General features: G+C 33.4%; 2 protein-coding genes across 4 annotated transcripts; both read right to left on the bottom strand.

The window, feature by feature from the left end:
* Positions 1 to 897: 897 nt before the first annotated feature.
* Positions 898 to 3842, bottom strand: LOC114742745 (uncharacterized). Its single transcript, XM_028930964.1, has 4 exons — positions 3534 to 3842; positions 2617 to 2714; positions 1412 to 1479; positions 898 to 1321 (listed from the first exon to the last, which is right to left on the bottom strand). The coding sequence occupies exons 1-3, from the start codon at positions 3760 to 3762 to the stop codon at positions 1426 to 1428; spliced, it is 381 nt and encodes a 126-aa protein (XP_028786797.1). The 5' UTR covers positions 3763 to 3842; the 3' UTR covers positions 898 to 1321; positions 1412 to 1425.
* Positions 3843 to 5506: 1664 nt separating this feature from the next.
* On the bottom strand, positions 5507 to 11489 carry LOC114742744 (adagio protein 1-like). Of its 3 annotated transcripts, none has more exons than XM_028930962.1 (2): positions 11093 to 11489; positions 5507 to 7747 (listed from the first exon to the last, which is right to left on the bottom strand). In XM_028930962.1, exons 1-2 carry the CDS (start codon positions 11266 to 11268, stop codon positions 6136 to 6138), a joined length of 1788 nt encoding a protein of 595 aa, XP_028786795.1. In that variant the 5' UTR covers positions 11269 to 11489; the 3' UTR covers positions 5507 to 6135. The 3 variants fall into 3 exon arrangements, with proteins under 3 accessions (XP_028786795.1, XP_028786794.1, XP_028786796.1); XM_028930961.1 differs by having other exon boundaries at positions 11106 to 11489; XM_028930963.1 differs by lacking the exon at positions 11093 to 11489 and adding an exon at positions 10653 to 10958.
* Positions 11490 to 24769: the final 13280 nt, after the last annotated feature.

Raw genomic sequence — 24769 nt, 5'->3', positions numbered from 1 at the left:
TGATATATTATATAAATTAATTCACATCTTAATTTAAAATATATAATTTAATAAAAATTCATTCTTATCATGTTAATATGTGCATTAAAAAATTGATACAATAATTTTGTATTCTAATTAATATAATAATATATTTAAAATAATCAAATTAACATTTTATATGCTCTAAGAAAAATAAAATTTTATTCTCTTTAGGCTATCATTTTTTTCAGCTTTAAAATATATTTAATAAATAATATATTTATAAAAAAACAATTAATTTTATAATATTATAATTTGTTATTTAAATAATATTTTATTTCTAAATAATTTTTTATAATATATTTTTTAATTATAATAATTTATATTTTTTATTTTTTACCTAAGATAATATATTTTTTATTCGAAATAAATATTATGATAATATATTTTATGGGTAGAAGTGGAATATTAAAAAAATTACAAGAGTATAATGGTCCATAAATTTAGCTCCCCTCCAAAAACTCCCAATTTAAAGGGGAGCTAAATTGGAGGGAGGGAGAGGAGGAGAGGGGACATTTTAACTTCCCTCTCCTCCAAAATTTTTAACCAAATGAGGAGAGGGGTTCATTTTTCCTCCCCTCCCCTACCCTCCAACCAAACACACCCTTAAGCAATGCATTGACTTGACCGGTGGACCCTCTTAGTTGCTTCATTGCTGCTTGCTGGGACTCATGGGATTCCCAAATTGTTAGAGCCTACATAAAATTTGTTCTCAGTAATCCAGACATACCAAGAGCAAGCAGAAGGTTTTTAAAAACCAAAAAAACAAAAAAGAAAAGAAAAGGGAGCAAGCAAACTGAAACCTTCACAGTCCTCAATGTATCAAAACTGAGAATGAGAAGTCTATTTAAGCTTAAAGCAAACATTAACAATTGCTTTGGCGAAAAAGGAAAAAAAATCATAAACAGTTGAATTAGACAACTCAGGCGCCATGATGGTATAGCAACTGTAAGTCTATAATCTTTCTAGTTTTCAATCAAGTTCAAATGCATTAACAATTATAACGTACAGAGCCCAAAACATGACACAGACTAGGATGATCAGAGGTTGCTCATCAAGAGACAAAGATAAGGGGGGAAAGTTGACCTAGGGTTACAACTTGATGATAAAATTAAAGGATCCAAAATGCATGGAATGCTCAGCCTCGACTGCCGGCGCTGGGAAAGAACCCTTGAGATCAATCATGAGATCAATGGATGTAGGTAAAAGACCCATTTGCCAAATCAAATGTAATTGCTCCGCTCCACTCCACATGAGGTATATACTCAAAGGGGCTTCATACCTCAACTTCTGATAAACCCTGCATGACAGTTCCAAGTCCTAACAATTGAACAAAATTTCTCAAACATTTCAAGGGATACAAATATGGCAAACAAATTAAGGACATTACCAGCCCAATATATGTTAAACATTCTGTACTTTGCTTGATACTTCTTTCACTTTAATATCTCCTTGTCCCTGCATCAAAGTTAGACACACAATACACTTTAACGTCTCCCACTTTGGTCGTTCTTAAATATTTGAAAAATTACTATAATGACTAACGGAATCTGTTATTCCCTGTAATGGCTATGGAATTTTAAACTCATCATGAACCCTATAACCACAGATTTCCTATAAAACCAAATTGCAGGGCATCCAAGTAAACCTCTATTTCAGAGAATATATATATCTGTGTATACAAATATATTGTTAGATAAATATAGGAAAAAAGATGGAAAAGTCATCCTTACACAACTCCAAAATTCTGTTCTAAAGCCTCAAATATTTTCAAGTCTCTTCCACAACAATGGCACCAGCATTTTCAGTAAATTTCTAAAGTAAATTTGAACAGCGGCCAACCAACACTTGATGCAAGATGCATATGAAAACAGTGGCTGACATGGAATACAGCAAGTTTTTAAAACTCATTTGCAGTAAATTTGTCCTTATGGCACTTAGTATTGTGCGAGTCAAATCTCAAACTCAGTGGCACTATTAAGGAAGGGAAGCAATATCATATCTATGATGATTCGTGTCAGGTCTTTACATCCTCTAGGAGAGAAATTTCTTGTTGACAATGAAGCGCTTTAAATAGGAAAATCCTCAAAAGTAGAATATCTATCCACTTTGCTATGAAGGAGGTTAACCTTCCAGACCATCATCGTAATTTGACCTACGAAGAACTATACTGCTGCATCTTGATATGGAAGATGCATTGGCTATTTCTTTCAATGACAAATAAGTTAGGCAAGTTCATAATGAACAATACTCATGCAGAAGAAGCACTTGGTGAAACATTACTTGTTAAAAAGAACATATGAATGAGAAAGAGACATATCAGAACGTTTGTACATACCAAAGGGAACCAAATCAAAACAAATTAATGAAACCATAAAAAATTAGAGGCCCCCATGAGCATGTGCAGAACTCGTGTAGGAAAAGCACTTACATATACAAGTAAAAGAACCACATCAGAACATATACACAAAAAGCTAAAGGAAAGCACATGAAAACAGATTAATGAAACTATAAGAGTATCCAATACCTAAATTCATACAGACTATCTTTACTATACACTAAAATTGCAATAACTAGCACCAATTAATCGCTTACCACTCCCTTGCTTTCATAATAATCATCAAGTGCCCATTGGTACTTTGACTGATCCAACCCGAACCACCGCGCCAAATGATCATCCAAACTTGATTGTGCTGTACAAGGAAAAGCAAACGAGTTTACTTACCAGAACAAGAATATTAAGGCAAAAACCTGAATAAAAGATTTATCGCCCAGTATTTTCTTAAATAATAAGAAAGCTAACCTGAAGAGAATACATGAGAATATACAATACTCGATATAGAAAGTACGCCGTCACTACCTTAACCAGAATCCAGATTGCAACCATCCCTGATTTTTGACATTACTGACTTAGATCCGTTGTTCCTTAATATACCCTGTCTAGGTCTATGTGCGCTTTCACAACATCTACTAAGAGGACAGCACCGATGATTAAATACATTACATCATCTTCTCAAAAAACAAAAGGGTGCCTTTAAAGTTATAATATTTCCTACTGAAACTCTCCAAACCTAGTCATTCAATAACTTGGAAAGACCACGAGAACGACTCAACGATCAGTTCATGCATGACCTTTTTTACTGTCAGCTACTGCAAGGAAATTTGCAATATCTCAGAAAACTGGAACAAAAAATATAAAAACAAATGCTTTGTGACGGAAAGATCAAACAACACGTATTTTTCCTTCTCATGGAGGCATCCCACTAACCAAAATTCAGATCCATCAGGTACGAGTGTCATGCTCTTAAATGTCTCAAACGCATCAACTGACTTAGACAAGTTTTACTTGATTATCTGCTTTTACCCTTTTGTGAGACTTTTTTTGGTTGTTCAGCAATTGCCCGCACTTCATTTTCCAGCTACATTGACAATGATCAAAGCTACACAAACGCAAAAGCACTACCCAAAACATGCTACTTAACAGGTTTTCTCTACCGCAAAGTTCTACTTACCAGTTTGCACTTTCGTTACAGCATTCTTGAAAAACCCCAGAACAGACCCATCTGGTACGGATTTCCCAGAGACGGACTTCTCCAACTGCACCGGCGGAGGAACGACCTTCTTCGGCGAATCCAAAACGGCATCGGAAGGCTTCGGGGTAGAAGGAGGTGTCATGAAAACAGTGTAAGGGCCAATTTTGCCGATCACAGGCGGGGGAGTGGATTCTCTGTTGATAGCCATTGATGGGAAATTAAAAGAAATGAGAGAAAAGGTGAGAAAATCTGTAAGAAAATGACTTGGACAGAGAGGGAGGGAGGGACTGGATGCGGCTTTAGCGAGGAGCTTCAACAGCGAGCTCGGGAGTGAACACTGAACCGCAAGCTACACGCAGCTCAACTGGACTAAGCAGCAAGTGGCGCCCAGGTCTTCGTCTTTCTATGTACAGTACTTTACTTTAATTTTAATTTAATATTTATTCTTTTTAACTCAAAATTAGTAAGATTGAAAATTTTTAAGGCAATAATTAAGGGCCTGTTTGTTTTTTTCTATGATTTCTTATTCTCAAAACAATTTTATAAAATTGTTTTTAAAAACAAGTTTTGGAAACAGAAAACAAAAAACTTTGTTTGGAAAATAATTTTTAAAAAATCACATTTAAAAAAAATATAAAAAATTATACTTTGACAAGGGATAGTTATCACCGATAATAATAAGTAGTAGGTAGTAGAAAAGAAGAGAAGAAGATTTCTCTAATTTTTCAAAACAAAAAAATAAAAAACACAAAAACAAAAATAAGAAAACATGTAAAAGTTGTTTTGGTTTTTCAGTTTTTAAAAACAGATTATTGTTTTTTTGTTTTTTAAAACAATCAACTAAAAACATATTGCCAAACAAGTATTTTTGTTTTTCTATTTTTAAAAACAAAAAGTTGTTCTCAAAACAAGAAACCAAACGAGCCCTAACTCTCTTTGCTGTCATTTTCATCGATTCGCTTAGCTTAATTTTGAGTGATGTTGCGTCCCGTAATTTTCTCTTTACTATAACATGAATTCTTAAATTTAAATTTATATATAGATGTAGAAAACTATCTCTAAAAAAAGTTATTCTTTATCGAATCCAATGATATTTGAATTAACCTATTAATAGGGAAGATCATATAGTTATATAAAAAAAAATAAAAAGAGTTCATAAAACTAATTGCCCAATGATACCTGAATTTTAAGTGTCAATATTTTTTGTGTATGAAATTCTTTAAGATCCTAATACTTTCTGTCTATGAAATTTTTCAAAATATTGATACTTTTTGTGTATGAAAATATATTAAATATTATTGAGTAATTAATTCTCCGAACAGATACTTTTTGTTGGTTGCTTTAATCATAATTTCAATATTTGACACGTGTAGTCTCAAAAATATTTTTTTTCTAATAAATATTAAAGCAAAAACAGAATCTACCAATGATACCTGTGTTAAATGTAAAAGATTCAATAACTCTGCTTTCAAATTTAAATTTTGTGGATCACATAAATAGAAGTCTCTTAATTTGAAATTTTTTTAAGCCATTCTCTGAGAATTCTCTCTAGCAAACACATTACAAACCGTTTTTCAGATGAATAGGGTAGGATATTTGTACATCTGGCACATAAGACCTACAAAAATAGAAAAAGATCCTCCAAATATTGGGTAGCTGTCGTTAAACCCAATAAAATACTTACTCGAAGCATGAGGCTAACTTATTGATGCGTTTCAAAAAACCCATATACAAATATCTTTTTCTTACTGACAAAAACCCACACTCAAAATGGGGGAAAAAATCTTTTCCATATTGAGCTCGCGTGCAGCAATAACAAAAGTCTTGTTTCACTTTGTGGAATCAGCTATATTATATTTATAATAGATCGCATGGCCCTATCCCACAAAGGCCTACTTCATTCCTGCTTGCAAAGGAAAAAACTAAACCAAAAGGAGAAATAGCCTTGTATATTACGTGCGAAAAAGATTTACCTATAATTATAATCAATAGTAATACGTTTGCATCATCCCAGAATACAACAGCAAAACGTGATATTGGCTCACCACAAAATCTTCCACCTGTTTTCCTATCCCAAAATAGGGGTTTTTCCATCCACATTCAAAAACTTCAGTAACATAAAACCCAAATTTAACGACGTTACTATGAACATGGACTTTCCCTCTCCATTTCATTGTTCAACTTACAGAATTCCACCTATACAACAACACAAGGGAAACAAGCGAGAACTACCTCTAATAATATATAATACCCTACTTACTATCAGACACTAGCAATGATCTATTTGGAAGAATATTTCATTGTACGTACTGAAGGGCAAAGTCTCACGGAACCCTCACAAAAAAAACAAGCATGGTCTCATGTCACTCATGATAAGCTCTTCCCTGAGCCAGAACTAAACCATATACAAGAAAATGCACTTCTAATACAAGCGTTCTGACCATAGCCTTGCTTGTCACGAGTTATCGGTGTGACCAAAGCCTCTGCCGACAATTGATGCTTGGAATGATTTCACAACTTCTTTGTGGCGCATCACGATATTTCCCTTCACTACAGCATGCTGTTTGTTTATTCACTAAATTTAGATCACAGAACTTGCCAGAGACAGCTCATGAAGTTCGCTTAGCATCCACTCCTCTCCAGTCTGACCACCCAGTACAATAGCTCTTGTCCCTCCGACAACACAAGTGCTATGTCCCCAAGCAAATCTCGGGGGACGGCCTGGTACATTTAAGATTCTCCAAGTAGGCTTCTCATCAGTTGGGTCCAGGATGTAGAGCTGGGAGGCAGAATGAAGACCTGCAACAGACCCTCCAAAAACCAGAATTCTCCCGCCAGGAAGACTGACAGCCACATGATCAAGTCTGGGAGGAGGAGCTATGCCCCCAGGATTCCCAGAACCAGGCATTCCACTACCAGTAACACATCTCCAACATGGCTCCTCTTCACTCAAATCCATCGTGAATACATCACTAGAGCGGAACCGCAATGGCCCACTCTTGGCCAGACCCCCAAACATCAGTATTTTCCTACCACCATAAACAGACAGTGTGGCACCCAGACGAGAAGGCGGAGTCCATGTGACTGGTATCTCTCTCCAAACAGGTTTCTCCATTGACAGATCAAGCAGGAATGTATCACTCAAAAGCACTCCAGAATCTGCACAGCCACCAGAAACAATCAACTTAGTTCCATCAAGGGTACAGGAGCTATGCCATGATCTGGGAAGTGGTGGTGCCAAGCCAGAAATTTCACGCCAAGTTGGAGGCTTTGCATCCAGGTCCAGCACAAACACATCATTGAGCAAGCCCTGCGTTCCACAGCCTCCGAATACAACCAAATTAGAGCCATTAACACAAGAAAGTGTATGGCCCCAACGACCTGGAGGAGGAGAGCTCACCTGCACGTGTTGCCACTCAGGATTACTAGAACTGAGATCTAATACAAAGGTGTCATTCATGGGTTGCATGTTAACCCCTTCACCACCAAATAGCACAACTCTATTACCAACAGCACAAGCACTAAAATTACAGCGTGAGGGTTCAACAGCACCCCCAACAGTCAACTTTCTCCATGCTGCAGCTTCAAGAGTTGTCAATTCTCTTGCCAGCCTGCCCCATCCAAGTCTTCTTGCAGCAGGCACGGTCTCTAAAACACGTGTGGTTTCACTTCCCCATGCATTTTGACATACCATTCTCCAAAGATCTTCATTTCTTGTTAGCTCATACAATCGCCTACAAACAGAGCCAACTGATGCAATATCTCTTGGAGTTAAGCGAGAAAGTATCTTCATAGACAAAACCTCATCGCTCAACTGCAATATCCCACAAACTCCACGAGAAACATTACGGTCCCCTGATGGAAGAGGGCGTAACAAGGCAAGGGCAGAAGAACGAAATGGATCAAATGACTTGGCAGATTCCTTAATTGTAGAACCTGGAACAGGACCAAGATCAATGTTTGCCTCTGCGAAGAGCTGAATTCCAATGACATGTGTTATAGTCTCATCATCCCCATATATAGGTGTCAACCGCAATCTGTTCATCAGTGGAGATCCATCTTTCCTAAAGTTCAGCAACTCACCTTGGAATTCGATCCCCTCCTCAAGGCATCTCCTAATTTCTGAAACTACTGCAGAGTCCACTAATGGATGCCTTCTCTTAGCATATGGGCCTCGACACTGCAAGAAACGGCTGCAATATCCATTGAAATTATTAAAAAAAAAAAAATTGCAAGTGACATTAAATTAGAATCACAAAGGAATAGAATCTCAAGTGACCAAAGAGACACAAAAGGGACAGAAGTTATTGCTTATTTGCTCATATAGGAGCATAGTAAAATAAGAAATTCAAAAATATGGTGCAAACAAACCGTACACCAACATTTACAAGACAGGAACTAAGTTGAACTAACAAATTTTGGGGGCATCCAACAACCCCCAGTACTTAGGCCTTCTTAGGATGTTTATGAAATCAATATGTAAGATACAGTAGCAGGATGACAAGATAGAAAATCAAACTGCACACATCCATAAAACTTCGCCTCTTCACTATGGCAAAACCCTTTAGAACAAAAAAGTGGAAATTGCACCCAAGTCTCATCAGACACTCTAAACAAACTACATTAAATGGAGGTGTCCATCAAACTGTGTGAAGTACATTCACCAAAACTTTTATAACTAGACTGATAGAAATCTAGGCAGGGTTTTAGATGATCTGCATCTCGTTAGTATTAATCCGATATCATACTACCATTCAAATGGAAGACTTCAGTGTAAAGGGAGCCTAGGGCTTCCAAAGGGGCATCTCAAGAAACAAGTTCATTCTTCACAAAGATGGGTATGTGACAAGAAGTAAGAATTACATGTATTTGGCCAGCAGAAACAAGTGTATGGAAACTATCCAAAATGACATGGAATAAAAAAGAACACACGCACACACATGAAAAACAGAACCAAATGAGCTGTAGTCAAAAGGTTCCTCTGCCACTCAAATTCCACCAAAACTAAAGTTAAAGAAGAAAATGGCATGTTAGAAATAAAGATTTTCAGGATGGACAATTAACTGAAGATGAAAGCTAATATAGATTGAAAAGCCTCTGAGAAATAAAACAGTCCTCCACCCAAAAAATCCTTGCAGAGATGACAAAGTGTATGGTATGTAATAAAGAAGGAAATAAGAAGTTACTTGGGGTATCTGCTGGGGTAGTTATGGGGTTATAGGATGGTATTAGGCTATAAATACATGGGTTGGGTTGGGTTCTATAGTCAAAGCTTAATAGATTAATGGATTGAATGTGTTCTGTCTCTCACTCTCTCTCTCTCTCTCACATTTATCTATCTATCTATCTACCTATCTCCCTCTCCTCTATTTCCCTCCGTTTCCTTCTCTTTCCTGTCTTTATTCTATATCAGCATACAACGACTAAAGTAAACAAGAATGATGCAGGGATTTCCTGATTTGATGCCACTTCCTACGAAGGGCTTTTTAAGGGGAACACATATGTCCAACCACGTGCCAGCGCTAGGGATGAAGTAGCCATGCAGCAGGTCCAGCATCATGTCATCGCTGAAGATAAAGCAGTCAAGCCTCATAATGCTTGTGTGCAAACGCAGAACAATTCCACTTTTGGCAGCTGAGTGGCAAGAATATTGGAGGAACTCAATTTAGTGGGCAGCATGTGATTAGTTTTCTGTTTAGCATTATCTGTCATCATCTTTCTGTTGCTAACAAAGTGGGATGTTTAGTCACATAGATGTAGAATTTTGAATTCATCGAATCAAATATTGTTTGTTGGAAACAGGAGTTGGTATGGCCACTCTTGGTTGAAATAATGTTCTGGGAGAATCTTGCACATGTTCCTAATTCCTTTTTCAAGTTTCTCTCCGCAACTATCATTCCCTCTGCCTAATGCTCCTCTATGAGAATGAAGTTAAAATCTAGGATCCCTATTGAAATACAGAAAAAGTAACTTCAGACAGACAACCTAAAACCCACCTCCTCAATTTCTCATCAAGAATCTTGTCAAGAAAACCACAACTATCTCAGACCTAAGCCTTCACAAAATCCAATATAAAGATAAGAAAAGTATGCCTTAAATGTTACAATCATCTCCCTCCTTTACCACAAGGCTAACATCTAAAGGTTTTACCACCTCCCATGAAACCGCTTAACTTACAGAGATGGTGTCATTCAAAAGGACATTACTAATGATTTCATGAATAGCTACGCGCCTAGTAATCAGGATGAGAAGTGTGATCCTTCACTCTGAAAGACCCGTCCATTTTGGACACAAGAATGATGAAAGTACAGCTCATCCCAACGTTAACAATGATAACTTCTATATGACCATTTTAAGAATATCACAACAAATTTTGAAACAAAATAGTAATAATAGTATAACAATCACACCTAAAGGCTTCTCTTTTTTGCATGTTCCAAACAACTCGTAAATACATCCTCTTCAAAGTTCTCACCGGTGGCTTTATCATGAGTAATATGATAACAATTAAAGAACAAACTCAAATTATTCTCCTGCCTTTGTAAATATAGTTAACATACTATTTACAAGTAATTAAAGCCCGGACTCATTTATGGCTTTATCAGCTAAAGAGCCCAGCAGATGAACAAAATGTTAATAGAAGGAGCAAACCATAGTATTGCCAATCAAAAAGCCTACTTTTGAATAGTCAATTGCAAAAGGTGCCAAATAAGAAGTGAAAAGTAACTTCCAATATAAAATATGACATATGCATATGCTAGTTACATACATAAATTACTCAAGATAGTAAATATAACCTGAGAGTTAAAAACATACTTCAACATAAGTGATAAAGAAGCCCGTTTGTCATTAATTTGTAAGTTATTTCTTCAAATAAAACCAAGCAATACCCTTCCTTGTAAGAGGTATAGACCTTACTCAAAATTAATACAACTCCACCAAACCAATCCAAAATTATTTTCAATTCAGCCATCAATTTATATCATTAGCTTCATGACTCGCTAGGAATCAAAAATTCACATTGCAAATTGCACAACCTCGACAATTATGGTCCTAATTGCGTTTCTATACTATCAACCAGAACTAATCCAGACTCACCTCTCAGCTCTACAGTTCCAGAAATGATATTCCATAAAACATCAAGAAGAAGAAATGGAATTAAGAAGCCCTGCAATAATTTGAGGCAACGTTCTTCCTAATGCATCCAGACCAGCACATGCACAAACAAACTTATCAAATATTATCCAATGGAAAGATTAGGAAATAACTGATCAACATTTCCAAGCACTCAGTGGGGCTAGGGTTTAAGCAAGCATCATTAGGCTGGAAATGCTCAACCTTATCCTAACAAGTGATCTAAACAAAACCACACAAAAATTGATGACAAACTTCATCATCTCCATTGATCAGTCACGAAATTGAAATTATTCCCTAAAAAATTACACATTTCCAGTCCCGCAAAAATGGAGCTAACCGCACTCATTGACCGCAAGAATGAACTGAGGCAAAAGAGAGGCAATCTAATAAACAAGCAAGACCTCAAAAACTGACCAGTTGCGACCAAGCACTTCCTCTGCCCGATATCCAGTGACCATCTCGAACACCGTATTGACATATATAATAGGATGGTCCGGATCGAGTGCGTCAGTGACGACAATCCCACACGGCGCCGTTTGGAGCAAGTTCCCGACGGGGAAGGGAAGAGGGCCAGCATCGGTGACCATGAAACTCTCGTCCTCCTCCCCGCTGAGATCGGAATTGCTGTCCCACTCCATGAAGAAGAATGAGAAATCCAGCTCAACCCATGAACAGGAAAAGGAAGGAGATAGAAGAATCGGGAAGTGATAGAATGATCAGTGATCAGAGGCGACAGAGGGGGAGAGAGAGGGGGGGAGAGAGAGAGTGCGGGAAACGGTAGTGGAAAGAAGGGGTTTTGAGATGTGCGTAGAAACGAGTGGTGAGAATATGGCTAAGAAGCGAGGCCTCTTGAGAGAGAAAGCGAGCCGGTTTCCACGTGGGCGGTGGCACGAAACGTTTTTGGTTGGTTGGAAAATCTGGGAACGGGTTGCGGTTAGGTTTGTTGGATTCGGACACGGGTAGCACCTCCCATGGGTATCACTTTCTTTTCTTTTTTGTCCAAAAATCTTTTTACCATGAAGGATTTGATCAAATACCCTACAATTTTTCTTTCCCTTTCTAACAATTATGGAAAATAAAATATTTTTATCAATTAAATTGTAAATTCATACTTAATATATGAAAAATCCAGCTGAAATAATTGGTTGAACCAGCAAATAAACCATATAACCTATCTTAGAATCTGATTGAATCAATTATATAAGTCATATTTTGCTTAAAATATATTAGAAATGCTTAATTTATCTATTCTATTTTCTCTTTATTTGTTCACTTATTAGGCCCAAATTAAAATGTTTTATTAGCTTTTTTGTTTTAGAGAAATAACTTCTTTAATCAATAATCACACAACATTATTATACCTTCTGTGACACCAGCCCTAGTGTCCTACCAACAAGCCATTAACCAAGAAATTTTAATTAATAATTTCTTTTAAAAGTCATTCTTATTTCTATCTGCATCTCTTCACGAGGCTGAAAATTATCTACTCACCCCCTCCTTATAGGCACCACTTTTAATTTTAATTTTAAGACTTTTGACCCAAAAAAAAATTAATTTGAAGAGTGTGCCCGCGGAATGGGTAACAACTCTTTGGATGCTGCAGTTATGTGGGGGTGTCCTTTTGAGGCAGGCAAGCCAATGATGAAGTGCACATGGAGCACAGCAAGACAGTTGAGTCCCATTTTAGGAGACGAAGCAAACTTAAGGAAAAGATAAATGTCCCACGATAAAGAGAGTGGAAAAGAACCCAAGCATTTTGTTGTATGGGGCGCAAAACCAATTGTTGGATATTGCTGAAAGGGGAACTCACCATATTCGTTTTGAGGCAGTTTGTGTTGGGTTACGACCAGAAATCTCTCACATATATACTACTCCTCCGGTCCTAATTATAAGACCCAATTGATTTATTTGAGGAGATTAAGGAAGTAAGTTAAGTTGGTTATTTATAATAAATAAGTGTTGTCATTCCTAAAATATCCTTGCTAATTAAATATATTGGCTAAAACTATCATTATTAGAAGGATTATCTTGGAAAAAATACATAAATATAATAGACAAAATGGATTGGGTCTTATAATTAGGACCAAATAAAAAGTCAAATTGGGTCTTATAATAAGGACCGGAGGAGTACTTCAGTTTCTCCTGACACATCACAACATGCATCACCGCCTCAATGCTCTGTTTTTTTTTTCTTTTAATTCCAAGAAGAAAAATTATAATGTCACAGGCCTACTTATATATATACACGCACACATATGAAGCTCGTTAAGAGCACGTTTCTCATAGCATTATGATAAAAGAGGTTAAGATAATTTTTTTCCCTTCAAATTTGTTCTCATTTTTGTTTTAATCCCTCAAGTTTAAAATCATAGGTTTTAGTCTCTATTTGAAAACTTAATTGGCTAAAAAGACTTAAATTTGAACACGCACAACTATGATCTAAGTACAACTTTTTTCTGTAATATGTAACATATTTTCTGTTGTGTGCAAATAACTTATATATTGATGATTGCTGCATATCATTGATAATATATTGCACGCAGCGAAAGAAAAATTAGCTCACAAATCATAGTTACACTTGCTCAAATTTAGATCGTTTTAATCAATTAAGTTTTTAAATGAGGATTTTTAACCTATTTTTTCTTATAACAAAGGAAACAAGTTTCCAATTCTTTTATCACAATATACTATATAACCAACAAGATGTTAGTTGAGATAGTAAGAGGCATCATCCCGTAAAAAGAATAGCACAGTTTGAATCTTAGAAAGCTTATTACTAGGAGAGACGAAAAACTTTTTACGTTATAAGTATCAAAAAGAAAAATCATTGATCAAGGAAGTGTTTGGAAGCTATAAAAGTACTTCTCCAAAACATTTTTCTACAAATCGAAAAAATTCTTTCACATATTTGTTTCGTATATCATAAATCATTTTAAAAATTATAGTTTTATTTCTATCCAAACACTCCTTAAATCAAATATATATACACACGCTATATGCATGCATATTAAAGAGGCGGTCTAGATTCCAAAAGTGCAAATCGATGTCCATCGCATTGAGCGGCATTGGTCCCCACAACACAGTGCCGTTGAGCGTAAGCAAAAATTATCCAATGTTGGACAGTTGATACTCCTGCTCCCATGTGTGAGTGTAAAGTTTCGAGATCCCAATTTAAAAAGTTAGTTCTGGTCAAAAAAATTTTTTTTTTTAAATTAGTGGCAGTGATCATCTTAGTTGTCAAGAAATATGCAATAAATAATCTTAATCTACTAATACTAAATGTAATAACTTCAAATTTATATAGTACTGGCCTAAATAGAATAGGAAATTTTGCAATAAGGTCCAAGAGAATTAAATATTAAAAAAATCTTTTCAAATTATCAAATTATTCTAAAATATCAAGGGATCTCATTATAAGAGATTCCACTTGTTTAATTATCAAATTATTCTTTTTTTAAAAAAGAATGCATTAACAACTAAAAGTATAATAGTTAACAACTTGAGATATAACGGTTGAATGCTATCACGGCAAATATTGATAGCTCATGCAGTTAATATCTGTCACGATAGTTGTTAATTATTACACCTTAAATTGTTAACAAATGTAACTTCGCTACTTACTAACTAAAACTAACCATGATAGAAAGGAATAAAACTAGTAAAGCTACCTTATCATGGTTATTTAGAAGTAGTCACATCAATAAGGGGCTAACCATAATAGAAAGGCACTTGATATCAATTAAGGCTATCATGGTTAAAAAAAGAAATAACCTATATTTGTAATCATAGCTAACACATCATAAAACAACACGCCCCTGAATGATAAATTATAATAGCAGTTCAGATTTGATTATATCATTCAATACTAACAACAACTAAACTTGCAAAAATTACCATTGTCACATCATGAATCCACAATAATTGAATGGCATGCAACCTAAAGGCCTAAGGCCCACTACTAGCACTCCAATCCAGTGTCCAAACAAAATAAACCAAGGATAGAAGGTATAATACATTCATTGAGACAAATGACATAAAAATATAAGAAAATAAAATAAATTCTAAATGAATGCAGTCCTGATGTATGGCAATATATGAAAAGATTGCATAAAATAAAGTCTTGAAGCTCTACATTGTCAGCTACAACTATTAAGCCTCAGGAGTCTTCCCCCAAAGTCCTACTAACATATTGTTTCTTGAAAATGGTGAAACAAAAAGAGTGAGACAACATCTCAGTAACTAAATCCCTACCTATCACACACCCTAGCATAGGTTAGTGAGGTGTCAAGTGGGATACATAGAGTTAATAACAGTCGATAGACATTTATTTAACATTTAAAACTCACAATAACCACATAAGACAAATACTTCCACCAATCTCATGCAGTTGATAATTTCAAAAGAGATAACATATTTTTCATTTATTTAAAAGATACAAACATCAATAAAGATCCCATGTCATATGTAATTCCTGAACCCAAATCCATCCTTATATCCTTCTTATTTCATCCGACTAGATTCATGGGCTAAGTTCTTTCTATTTGACTAGCGACTCTGACAAGCTCATCACACGAGTGATATGGACTGGCGAAAGACCATAGAACACTCGATCGATCATGGGTCCCCCACGAAGAACCAGTGAGGTGTCATAATCGCTCGAAGAACTAGTGGGATAATAATAGTAACCAACCATAGAGCTCCGTATGGAGGTCAATACCACGTGATAAGTGTATAAGTCTCAGTAACTCCAATAATCTTCTTCTCCCACCCAAACTAGCTGCACAGGGTTCAAAATAACATATTATATGCATAATCAACCGAAATCCAAAATAACACCTCATAGTCATAATCATTAATTTCTAACAATATAAACGATTTCAATTCTTTTCAAAACAGCATCCCACAAGATAGTTCATATAAAACATAATATACTTATATAAAAATTAGTTATAAAACCACTCACTAACTTCATACTAAAGCATGTAACAGATAGAAATTTAGTTACCTGGTCTCTTAGCTGATAGTCAAATACAACCAAAGTCCAATCTCGAAAACACCATAATAGGGTTTATATCTACAAACAAAATTAAAATGTTATCTTTATAGTATTTGAGTAGGCTACTTACAAAATCCTAGCCTCTAACTCTTCCTCTAAAAGCTTCAACTTTTACTCAGAATTCTAGCCTAAAAGATCTTTTTTTTTTTTTTAAGGTTTGGAATGATAACATGTATATATATATATATATATGATTTAGACTTGATTCCTAAATTTTTCTTGCTTAAATATCCTTTAATTATCATATTATATAATTATAATTATCAAATTCATAACGTAAATAGAAAAATCCTAATTTATAACTTATGTTCTATATTCAAATGACTTAAATAATTAGATTTAATATGAGCTAGGTTATTTTCACTACAGAAGTTAAACCATTGATCTGACTGTTGAATTTAGTTTTCTATCTATCATGATACTATCTTCAAAATTATGGCTCAATTTAACGGTGAATAAACTTAAAAATGTTAACTTACTATTCAGGTCTCTATCTGCTAAATCTAAAAAAGTAAGTTGAAAACGTACGTAGTAACTTGTCACTCGGAGATCAAACTAATGATCTAACTGTTAGAATTGACGATTTGAATGTCCCAAATGACTGACCAAATTTTAGTCCGATCCAACAGTTAATAAACTCAAAACTAGCATTTTTTTAAGACTAGCTCAGATATGTGTGAAAATTATTTGCTCACTCCAAACTCCTTCACTCTAGTGATTAGTCGATGTGAGACTTCTATACCATACAATACTTTTTTGGAATATCACCCACACACACACAAAATAACATGATGATGATGATGATAATAATAATAATAATAATAATAATAATTTGCCTATATCTAAATTTTTATTGACTTAATACTAAAATATATTTATTTTTAAATTTAATTAAATTCTAGATATAAAAATAAAGATGTCACGACAACTACTCTTTCAGTTGTCAATACATACTTAAAGAAAATAAGAATAATTTGATAATTAAACAAGTAAAATTTCCTACAATGAAGTCCCTTGAGACTTTGAAATAATTTGATGATTTCAAAGAATTTTTTTGTATTTAATTTTCTTATATGGGATCTTATTACAGGTGATAAAGCAAGCTGGCGGTGCGGATACGAGCCAGCTCATAGCGGTGCGGGCTGAAGTAGCCTGCACCTTGGCAGGCTGGAATTTTGCCAGCCCGAGCTCACCTGCCAGCCTGCCTCAATGTTCTTTTCTTCTTTTTTTTTTTAATAAAACATTATTATTGGTGTGAGTTGGGTTTAGTTTGAAATGTTAAAATTAAACTTGGAATCTTGAATTTGAGTAGTAGATTGTAATAAAATAATCTGAGGATTAATTTATAATTTAAGAAGATATTTTTAAAAAAATAACACATATTTTTTATAAATAATTAATTTAACTAGTTTTCTTATCCAAATTAATTAGGTAGATCTTTTATGTGTGTGTGTCTGTGTATAAGTATCACATGTTTATTTAATCTCATAAAGGCTTGTATAGTAACGCAACAAATAAATGAAAAATAAAAAATAGACAATGTTCTTTATATAACTGCACACACAGTTACACATATATAAAGTGCTTAATTACATATGTAATGATATGAATGATGTAATATTCATGTGAAATTTGAGGGTCAAAATCTTTTAAATATGTTGTATAATATATTGGGAATTATATGAAGAATTTAATATATAAAAAAATGGGCCAACCCAGCACCCGCGGTTGAGCGAGCTCAAAGCAGTGTGGGCTGAAGTAACCCGCACCTTAATAAGTTAGAAAAGCTGCCTTTTTTTCCAGGCTGGTGGGCTGGGCCCGCATATTACCAGCCGTAGATGTTATTGTGATTTTTCCAATGGAATAGATATCCCGGCATATACTGGTTCACAAAATTTGAATGAAAAAATAGCGTAACATGACCTTCTCTTTTCTAATGTGATATAATTTATTATCATAAATATTTTCTATTAATTCATGTTGCCTATCAAAGAGCAGAGTGACCTATTGAATTTTTACAAGTACATATTTTGAAAGAAATTATACTACTTGTAATTTTTAATATAAAATCTAGTTTATAGCCCAATAAAATTTATTTTTGTAGTTCATATTGAACTACAAATAGTTAACAATGATCTTATCGTGCTTCAAGATTGTTTAACTATATTTCTAACATTTTATTATTTTAGGAAAAAAAGGTGCAGGCAAAGAGTAATTTAGAAAAATTAAAAAAGGAAGTGTTTTAGTTCAACTTTTCCATTATTGTTGGAGAGAAATTGGGAAGGGAAAGCAGAGTCACATGGTGGGGTGGATTCTTTTTCTCCCAGCTCACAAACATGCCCCTGTATCAATGCCATTAAATCCGTGCACATGCCATTTCCTTGTGCATGACAGGGAATTTAGCAACAGGCAGTTGGAATTTTCCTTTCATATTTTACAAAATAAATATGTAAATTTATCTCTTTTTCATTTATATTCATCATGTGATTGAATTGAAGGAATGTTCCCTTAAAACTGTTAGACTGCTTTAAGTGAAATTTAAATTCAATTCAATACAATGTACTATAAAATTAACTCAAAATTTAAGTATAGGGAAAGCTCTAGCTAACATAATTAATTTAATTACCTAGACAACATGTTGTGTTTGCATTTATTATAAATCCATGGCATGAAGCTGGCAAACGTATAAATTAAACATGGTAAAATAATATCAATCTTCTAATTATCAACATAAAAAATAAGGAAAAATTATCCAAAAAAGTTCAAACCAAGCCTGTTTTTGATGGAGCTCACAGGTTGGGCACAATGTACCATGATGTCCCCATTTGTAGAAAAATGGAAGGAATAGGGTGAGAAGTAAGCAACAAACCAGAAACATCAAACTTTGAACAAAGCATGCATCATTTTGTACCAACAAAAGCCAAACATGGAGAGTGCATGTGTGTTGATTTTTCCTTGTTTTAGGTCAGCAAGCAGAACCACATGGCAAGGAGATAAGGGTGAAATATTGTGCACAAATATTGAGTACTCATAATAACTGATAATTTTGTTGACATCGCTTTTTTTTTTTTTGAGGAATTTTAAAATAATGGCAATTAATTTTTATTTGATAACATTAAATTTAATTTTTTATTTTTCAAATTTTTTTTACTATTTTCCTTTTTAGTGGTAATTAATTTTCCAACCTAGTCTATGAATACCCCCTACAAATATTCGCAACAAAAACAAGCACAACGATATCCACAAGAATATATAAACCCCACATTCGCAATCAAAGGACATCTTATGAAAGCAAAATATTATGGCAAAAAACAGAAGATAAAATGAAAAGAACAGTTTTACTCAAAAAAAAAAGAAAAAAGCAATTCATATAACAATAGCAATTGGTTCAAATGGTTTAAGCCACTAGAAGAGCTTCTTTTCTTTTCTTTTATTTTTGCTAAGTAAAAGTATTCTTTTATTAGAGGTAATTATGTTTGAAGTACTATCAAGTATTAAATGTAGGTATCTCTTTTAGTGGAATTTAAATCTTAATTTCTCATATTATAAAAGACTAATATCTTTTACTAGACTCAATTCCATTAGTGCTAAAGGGGTTTCATTGCCAGTTTCAGCCCAAAAAATTTCTTTCTATCTTAGGCTTAATTGGATCATTGGGCCTTGTTGGGCCGAATCGTTATTGCCCCTGGCCCAAACAAAACGATCTTGTTGCATGACGTCAAATTTGATTCGATTAGGATTATCGGATTCAAATCACCAGGCGCGTTTGTGGTAATTTCTTTTAATTATTAATTTCAAAAGAGACAATCAAGTAGTTCCAAAAACTTTAATTGCTTCCACAGAAACCCTAGATTTTGAATTCATTGTTGTCAAAGCCCCAGTTTTTTATTAATCCCACGTTCATTAATAGGTTCTTAGAACTTTCGGAAAACAAATAAAATCAAACAAAAAAATAATGATTAAATACTAGTTCCAATTCTAATTATAAAACCTTGTTTATAGTTTAAAAATGAGTTATAAAATCTTATTTATAATTTATAAATAAGGTCTTATAATTAGAATCGGAGATCATAGATAAACTTTACTCAAAATAACTTTACTAGCCGGTGTTCAAACAACAAGGATTTCAATAATTATTTAACATTTAAAGGATGTTTGGATAGAAACCAAACCATGGTTTCAGAAGTATTTTTACGGATTACGAAGTAAATATGTGGAGGAGGTTACCTCGTTTTGCGAAAAAATGATTCTAAAACCTAGGTTTTGGTTTTGGTTTTGCCAAACACCCCCTTAATTAGCATCACGATTTGTCCGTGGACCAATTAAGAAAAAGAAAACATATTCTATAATATTGTCGGTTGATGTACATGGGCCGGGCCCAGTTTAGTAGGCCAAAGAAAAATGATAATGTTCTACGACGTCACATTGGATTAAATTGAACCAACAAAATCTAGAATTATCGGGTCAAATCAAACCACTTGGTTTGTTCGGGTAATAGTTTTTCATTATACAATGTAAAATTTCAATAGACAATCAAATGTTAAAGACCCTTGGTCAAAAAAAATCAAATATTAAAGACCTGAATTCTTTTATACAGAAAGCTTAGATTTTGAATTCATACTTATATAGATAAACCATAGTTTTTTTAATCCCACGTTCGCAAATAAAAATAAAATATAAGAGATTTACTAGGAAAATGGTCTCACTTTATTTGATTTCACAGAGGGCCAAAATAAAGCTAGCTTTCTCAAAGTCTAAGTCAATGTTTTCGGATTTAATTTGTCCCGATGGTTCAACCTTATCGTCATTATAAATGCAAAAAGTTGGGAGGAAAAGAAAAATACAAAGATTTTATTAGCCGTCGTCTGACTAAACTCTCAAAGCATGTTTTTGAAAAGAAGTTGTTTTCTACCGTATATAATTCTAATCCATTTGGTAAATTCATTGGCTTTTTCCTATATATTTTATATATTTAAAGCAGCCAAACCAGTCCTCGTCTCTCTCCCAAGTCTTAATTTTTATGCTACTTATTGTAGCTATTAGCCAAATGATTATGATATCTTACCTCGTAGATGAATTCTTTTGACCCGGTCAAAATAAGTATAATAAGGTTCATTTCAGGAATATAATGCCAGATGTGTTCATACAAATTGTGCTACTTCTATTTTGATTAATATAAAGTTATTCTCACATGACGTGACATAGGTCCATAATGTGGGGGGGAAAAAAGTGTTCATTACAGAGAGAATAATTACGAAGTTTCAGATAAGGAATAATATAATTAGTAAAAAAATTTTAAAACAAGTGAGCAGCTAGAACCCATTGTTATTTCTTACGTTAGAATTTATTATTAGAAGCTACTGGATTGTTATAGGACTTTATAGTAAATACTCTTCCGGTCCTTAATATAAGACTTATTTAACTAATTTGATTAGATTAAGAAAGTTAGGTAAGTTAGTTAATTACAAAAAATATGGCATGTTTTTCTTAAAATACCATAATCATCTTCCTTAATATCATCCCTCCCTCACTAACTTAGTTATGATTGAAAAAGTATCAATAGGAATAATTTAGAAAAAAATTGATAAATATGAAAAATAAGTCTTATATTTAGGATCAAAATAAACTTAACAATCAGGTCCTATATTAAGGACCAGAAGAATAGTAAATATATTCCTTCCTTGAGACCTTGTAGTAATTCTCTCTTAATTATATGGACATTGTTAATTATTTCGTCCCTTTTAAAGTTTTAATCAATAGTATAGCTCCCATATATCAGTGTCGTTTACTGAAGACGGTGAGAAAATGAAGGGGAGTGGTTGAAAATACATATCACGGGTGGCTTAAAAACGAGGTAAATGATTGATAATTAAGTGTGGATTATTCATGTTTAGTCAGCATCTGTGATTGCAAGTCGTTTTAGTTTAAATGCATGCAAATCTACGTCGTTTTTGTTCATTAACTTCTCCTACCAAACCCTAACAAAATATCTCAGCCACGTAGTTCATGAATCCAGACCGCCATTAGTCATTCTTGTAAATATCTAGTGGTTTTCAAAAGTCCCAATAAATTCTAATTAATATAAGTTAGCTTCCTGAAGACGTAATATATATATATATATATATATATATATATAACTCAAATTCAAGAGAATTAGTTTTTTTTTTGGGAAAAAAAAGTATCAAATTAACCTTAGGATGCCATTCCTCTTGTGCCACTGTAATAGGAAGCCTGTCTGGGGGAGGTTTAAGACTTTTGAGGTCGATTTTAAAAGGTCCAGTGATGTAATTTTGTGGAAAGTTACTTTCTACGTCGGCTGCAAAAAGTAAATTAGTGACATGTAAATTTCTAATAAAACATCATGAATTCAATCTTGCTTATAACCTAAAGTCATCAGTATACACTTATGTAATTTTAAAAAAATGTATTTTTTTCATGGATTTGAAACAATAAAAGTCATATTACCACTCAGGCATCCTTAAATGGGCGCAATACAATTAGCGTATAGATTCCTAAATATCTTTTCTCCTTCTTATGATAAGACTCGAGCTTAATATATATATGAAACTTCTTGTCTGCAACATTAATTCCCCCCCCCCTAACTACATCTTATTTTGATGTTCTTTTATTAACTGACAACTTCTGCAATTAATGAATTTCACGGTAAATACTTATAAAGTTTGACAATTATCAATTACTTTTAATTGAATTTCTTAATTTACTTGTTAATGGGATTTTTTTTATAATAATGATAAAAAGGAGTATAAGAAGAAAATGAGATTTGATCCATACAAGAAAACGAAAAAGTGCGGCAGCATACTCCATCCTTTACAAGCATTGGCCCCTTTGCTGAAAACATAATCAATGCTTTTAAAAACTGATAACTGAGTCAATGAATCGATAAAAATATTGATATAAAATTCATTAATAATGGGATTGCAATCAGACTAGACTGCTAAATTATCTGACATGCTAATCAAGCCTAATACCAATAGATGGTCAAAATATTGCCTTTCTTTTCTTATATCGAAGAAATAACATATATCTCACATTCTATAACTTCCTTTCAATAAAAATCACACTTGAAATTTTGTTTTTTTTTTTAAGAAAAAAATTCAATCGCCTCAAAATGCGTACGTCTTTTAAAATGGAAGTTTAAGGAAAAGGACATAACAAATGACGCCAAACAACTCTCTTAAAATTTTATTAAAAATGATGTCATCATGAGTTCGAAGTCTTTATAAAGAACACAATGAGTGCGTAAATTATACTAAAATAAAATAAAAGAACACTGCAAAGCTTTTTTTTCAAATGGCTGTTTGATCAGGTTATATTCGAGCATTGTCAAACCCAATTAGGGATAGCTTTTCTAAAGTTGTTTTCTTCGTTCACAAGAATTTGACCTTGAAACCTTATGTTCAAGCAAGCAAATCTCTCTCTTTTCTTAAAGACCAATGCCTCTTGATACTGCAAAGAGTATTTGATCCTTTCCATCTCATTGTTATTCGAGAAGGGAAGATTAGATCATACTTTATGGTAATAAATATCCATTGGATACCTAATCCAATATGTGAGTCCACCAAAGTTCAAAGGACTACCTTAAATCCTTCCCCGACTTTGTGTATAAATATTTTATATTTTATACTTTATTTTAAAGTGTGTGTATGTATAAGTTGGAGCATCTTTCGAGATACGTAGCTTGCATTATTATCATCAAGTTTAATTTTGTGTGTGTGTGTGTAAGCATCTCCTCACATGCTTACATGTGTTGTGTAGCTAATTATGCTCCAATCATTTTGAGCGTATTTTCTTGCGTGAGGCTCGGAAAGAAAGTGTCATAATTAATATATATCACACACACAAGTATCTAAGTTATAGTTTTTTTATATAGGCTTTCATTTTTTTTTTGTAATACCTTATTTTTTAGATTTTAATTCTATTTTCTATTTAATTTTTTTCACTATTAATTTGAAATTTCATATTCCATTTTGTTCATTAGCCATACATATTTTTACGTGTGCTGCCCATGACCTCGTGTATTAATCGCCATTGCTTCTTTTACTAGATCAATTGCTGTTAGTAGAGTATATGCCTTTTTGCAAGTAACAGAGTAAAGTATACTTTGGGAACATTATACATTAATTTAATAGTTAAAATTAATAATTAAAAATATTAGTAAATAAATGCAAAAATGAGTATGAATGATTATATACTTATAGCTGAAACATTCAAAAATTACCTGCTAATCTTCTGTGCTTGATTCGATCATCAATATATATTAAAAAAAATTCCATTATCATCAATCATTCATCAATCAATATATATAATCTATTTGAAAAAACCTATATTATTCATGAATTATAAATGGTACAACTGATTTATATTAAAGTCCGTGTGATGCAGAGATTTTCATCTATTTTGAATGAGAATTCTCATGGTACCATAAATCAATCTATATCAATAATCATTTTTACTTAATAACCTTTTTTCACCAGAAAAGAATAACGATTACAATATATTTTGTCTAAAAATCATTTTGTAAAATAATATAACACAGAATTTTCTTTCAAAAAACGAATACAATTGTTTTCCTTATTTTAATCGTCGATCTTCTAGCCCGTTTAATTTAATGTTAATTGTTCAAAAGGGGTAACATATAGTACTAGTTATAAAAAATTATGTGTTATATATATTTACATATCACCTATTCATAATTTTTTTAGGATGCACATAGTTTGTATGAAATATTTTTTGGACAAAAATAATTTTTTTTTGAAAAAAATCACATTAACTTAACAACTTGAGCTATATAACTAACCACATAAATGGCGCTAGTGGTCTACGATCAATTTTAGTCCCCAATTATGGGGATTTTTTTTTTCCCAAACAAAATGGGGACTTTGCTGTCCTTTCTCATACTTGATGACATGAAACCATGTTGCCACTAATAAGGGATACTATTTCGGAATCTTCTTCATTCTGTCTTGCTTGTGGGATGTGAACTAGAAACAATTATGTAAAA

Source organism: Neltuma alba, unplaced genomic scaffold (genome assembly GCF_004799145.2).
Source record: "Neltuma alba isolate B1F8T4 unplaced genomic scaffold, ASM479914v2 tig00003868_pilon, whole genome shotgun sequence".
Lineage (NCBI taxonomy): Eukaryota > Viridiplantae > Streptophyta > Magnoliopsida > Fabales > Fabaceae > Neltuma > Neltuma alba.
This window is presented reverse-complemented; position numbering and strand designations above follow the sequence as displayed.

Excerpts from the sequence above, each read along its gene's own strand:
- LOC114742744 (XM_028930961.1), bottom strand. The coding sequence starts at position 11,329 with ATGGAGTGGGACAGCAATTCCGATCTCAGCGGGGAGGAGGACGAGAGT. Across the intron at positions 7,748-11,105 it reads GAAGTGCTTGGTCGCAACTG|CCGTTTCTTGCAGTGTCGAG; the intron begins GTCAGTTTTTGA and ends TGGATATTGCAG.
- LOC114742745 (XM_028930964.1), bottom strand. The coding sequence starts at position 3,762 with ATGGCTATCAACAGAGAATCCACTCCCCCGCCTGTGATCGGCAAAATT. Across the intron at positions 2,715-3,533 it reads TGTAACGAAAGTGCAAACTG|CACAATCAAGTTTGGATGAT; the intron begins GTAAGTAGAACT and ends TTCCTTGTACAG. Across the intron at positions 1,480-2,616 it reads ATTATGAAAGCAAGGGAGTG|GGACAAGGAGATATTAAAGT; the intron begins GTAAGCGATTAA and ends ACTTTGATGCAG.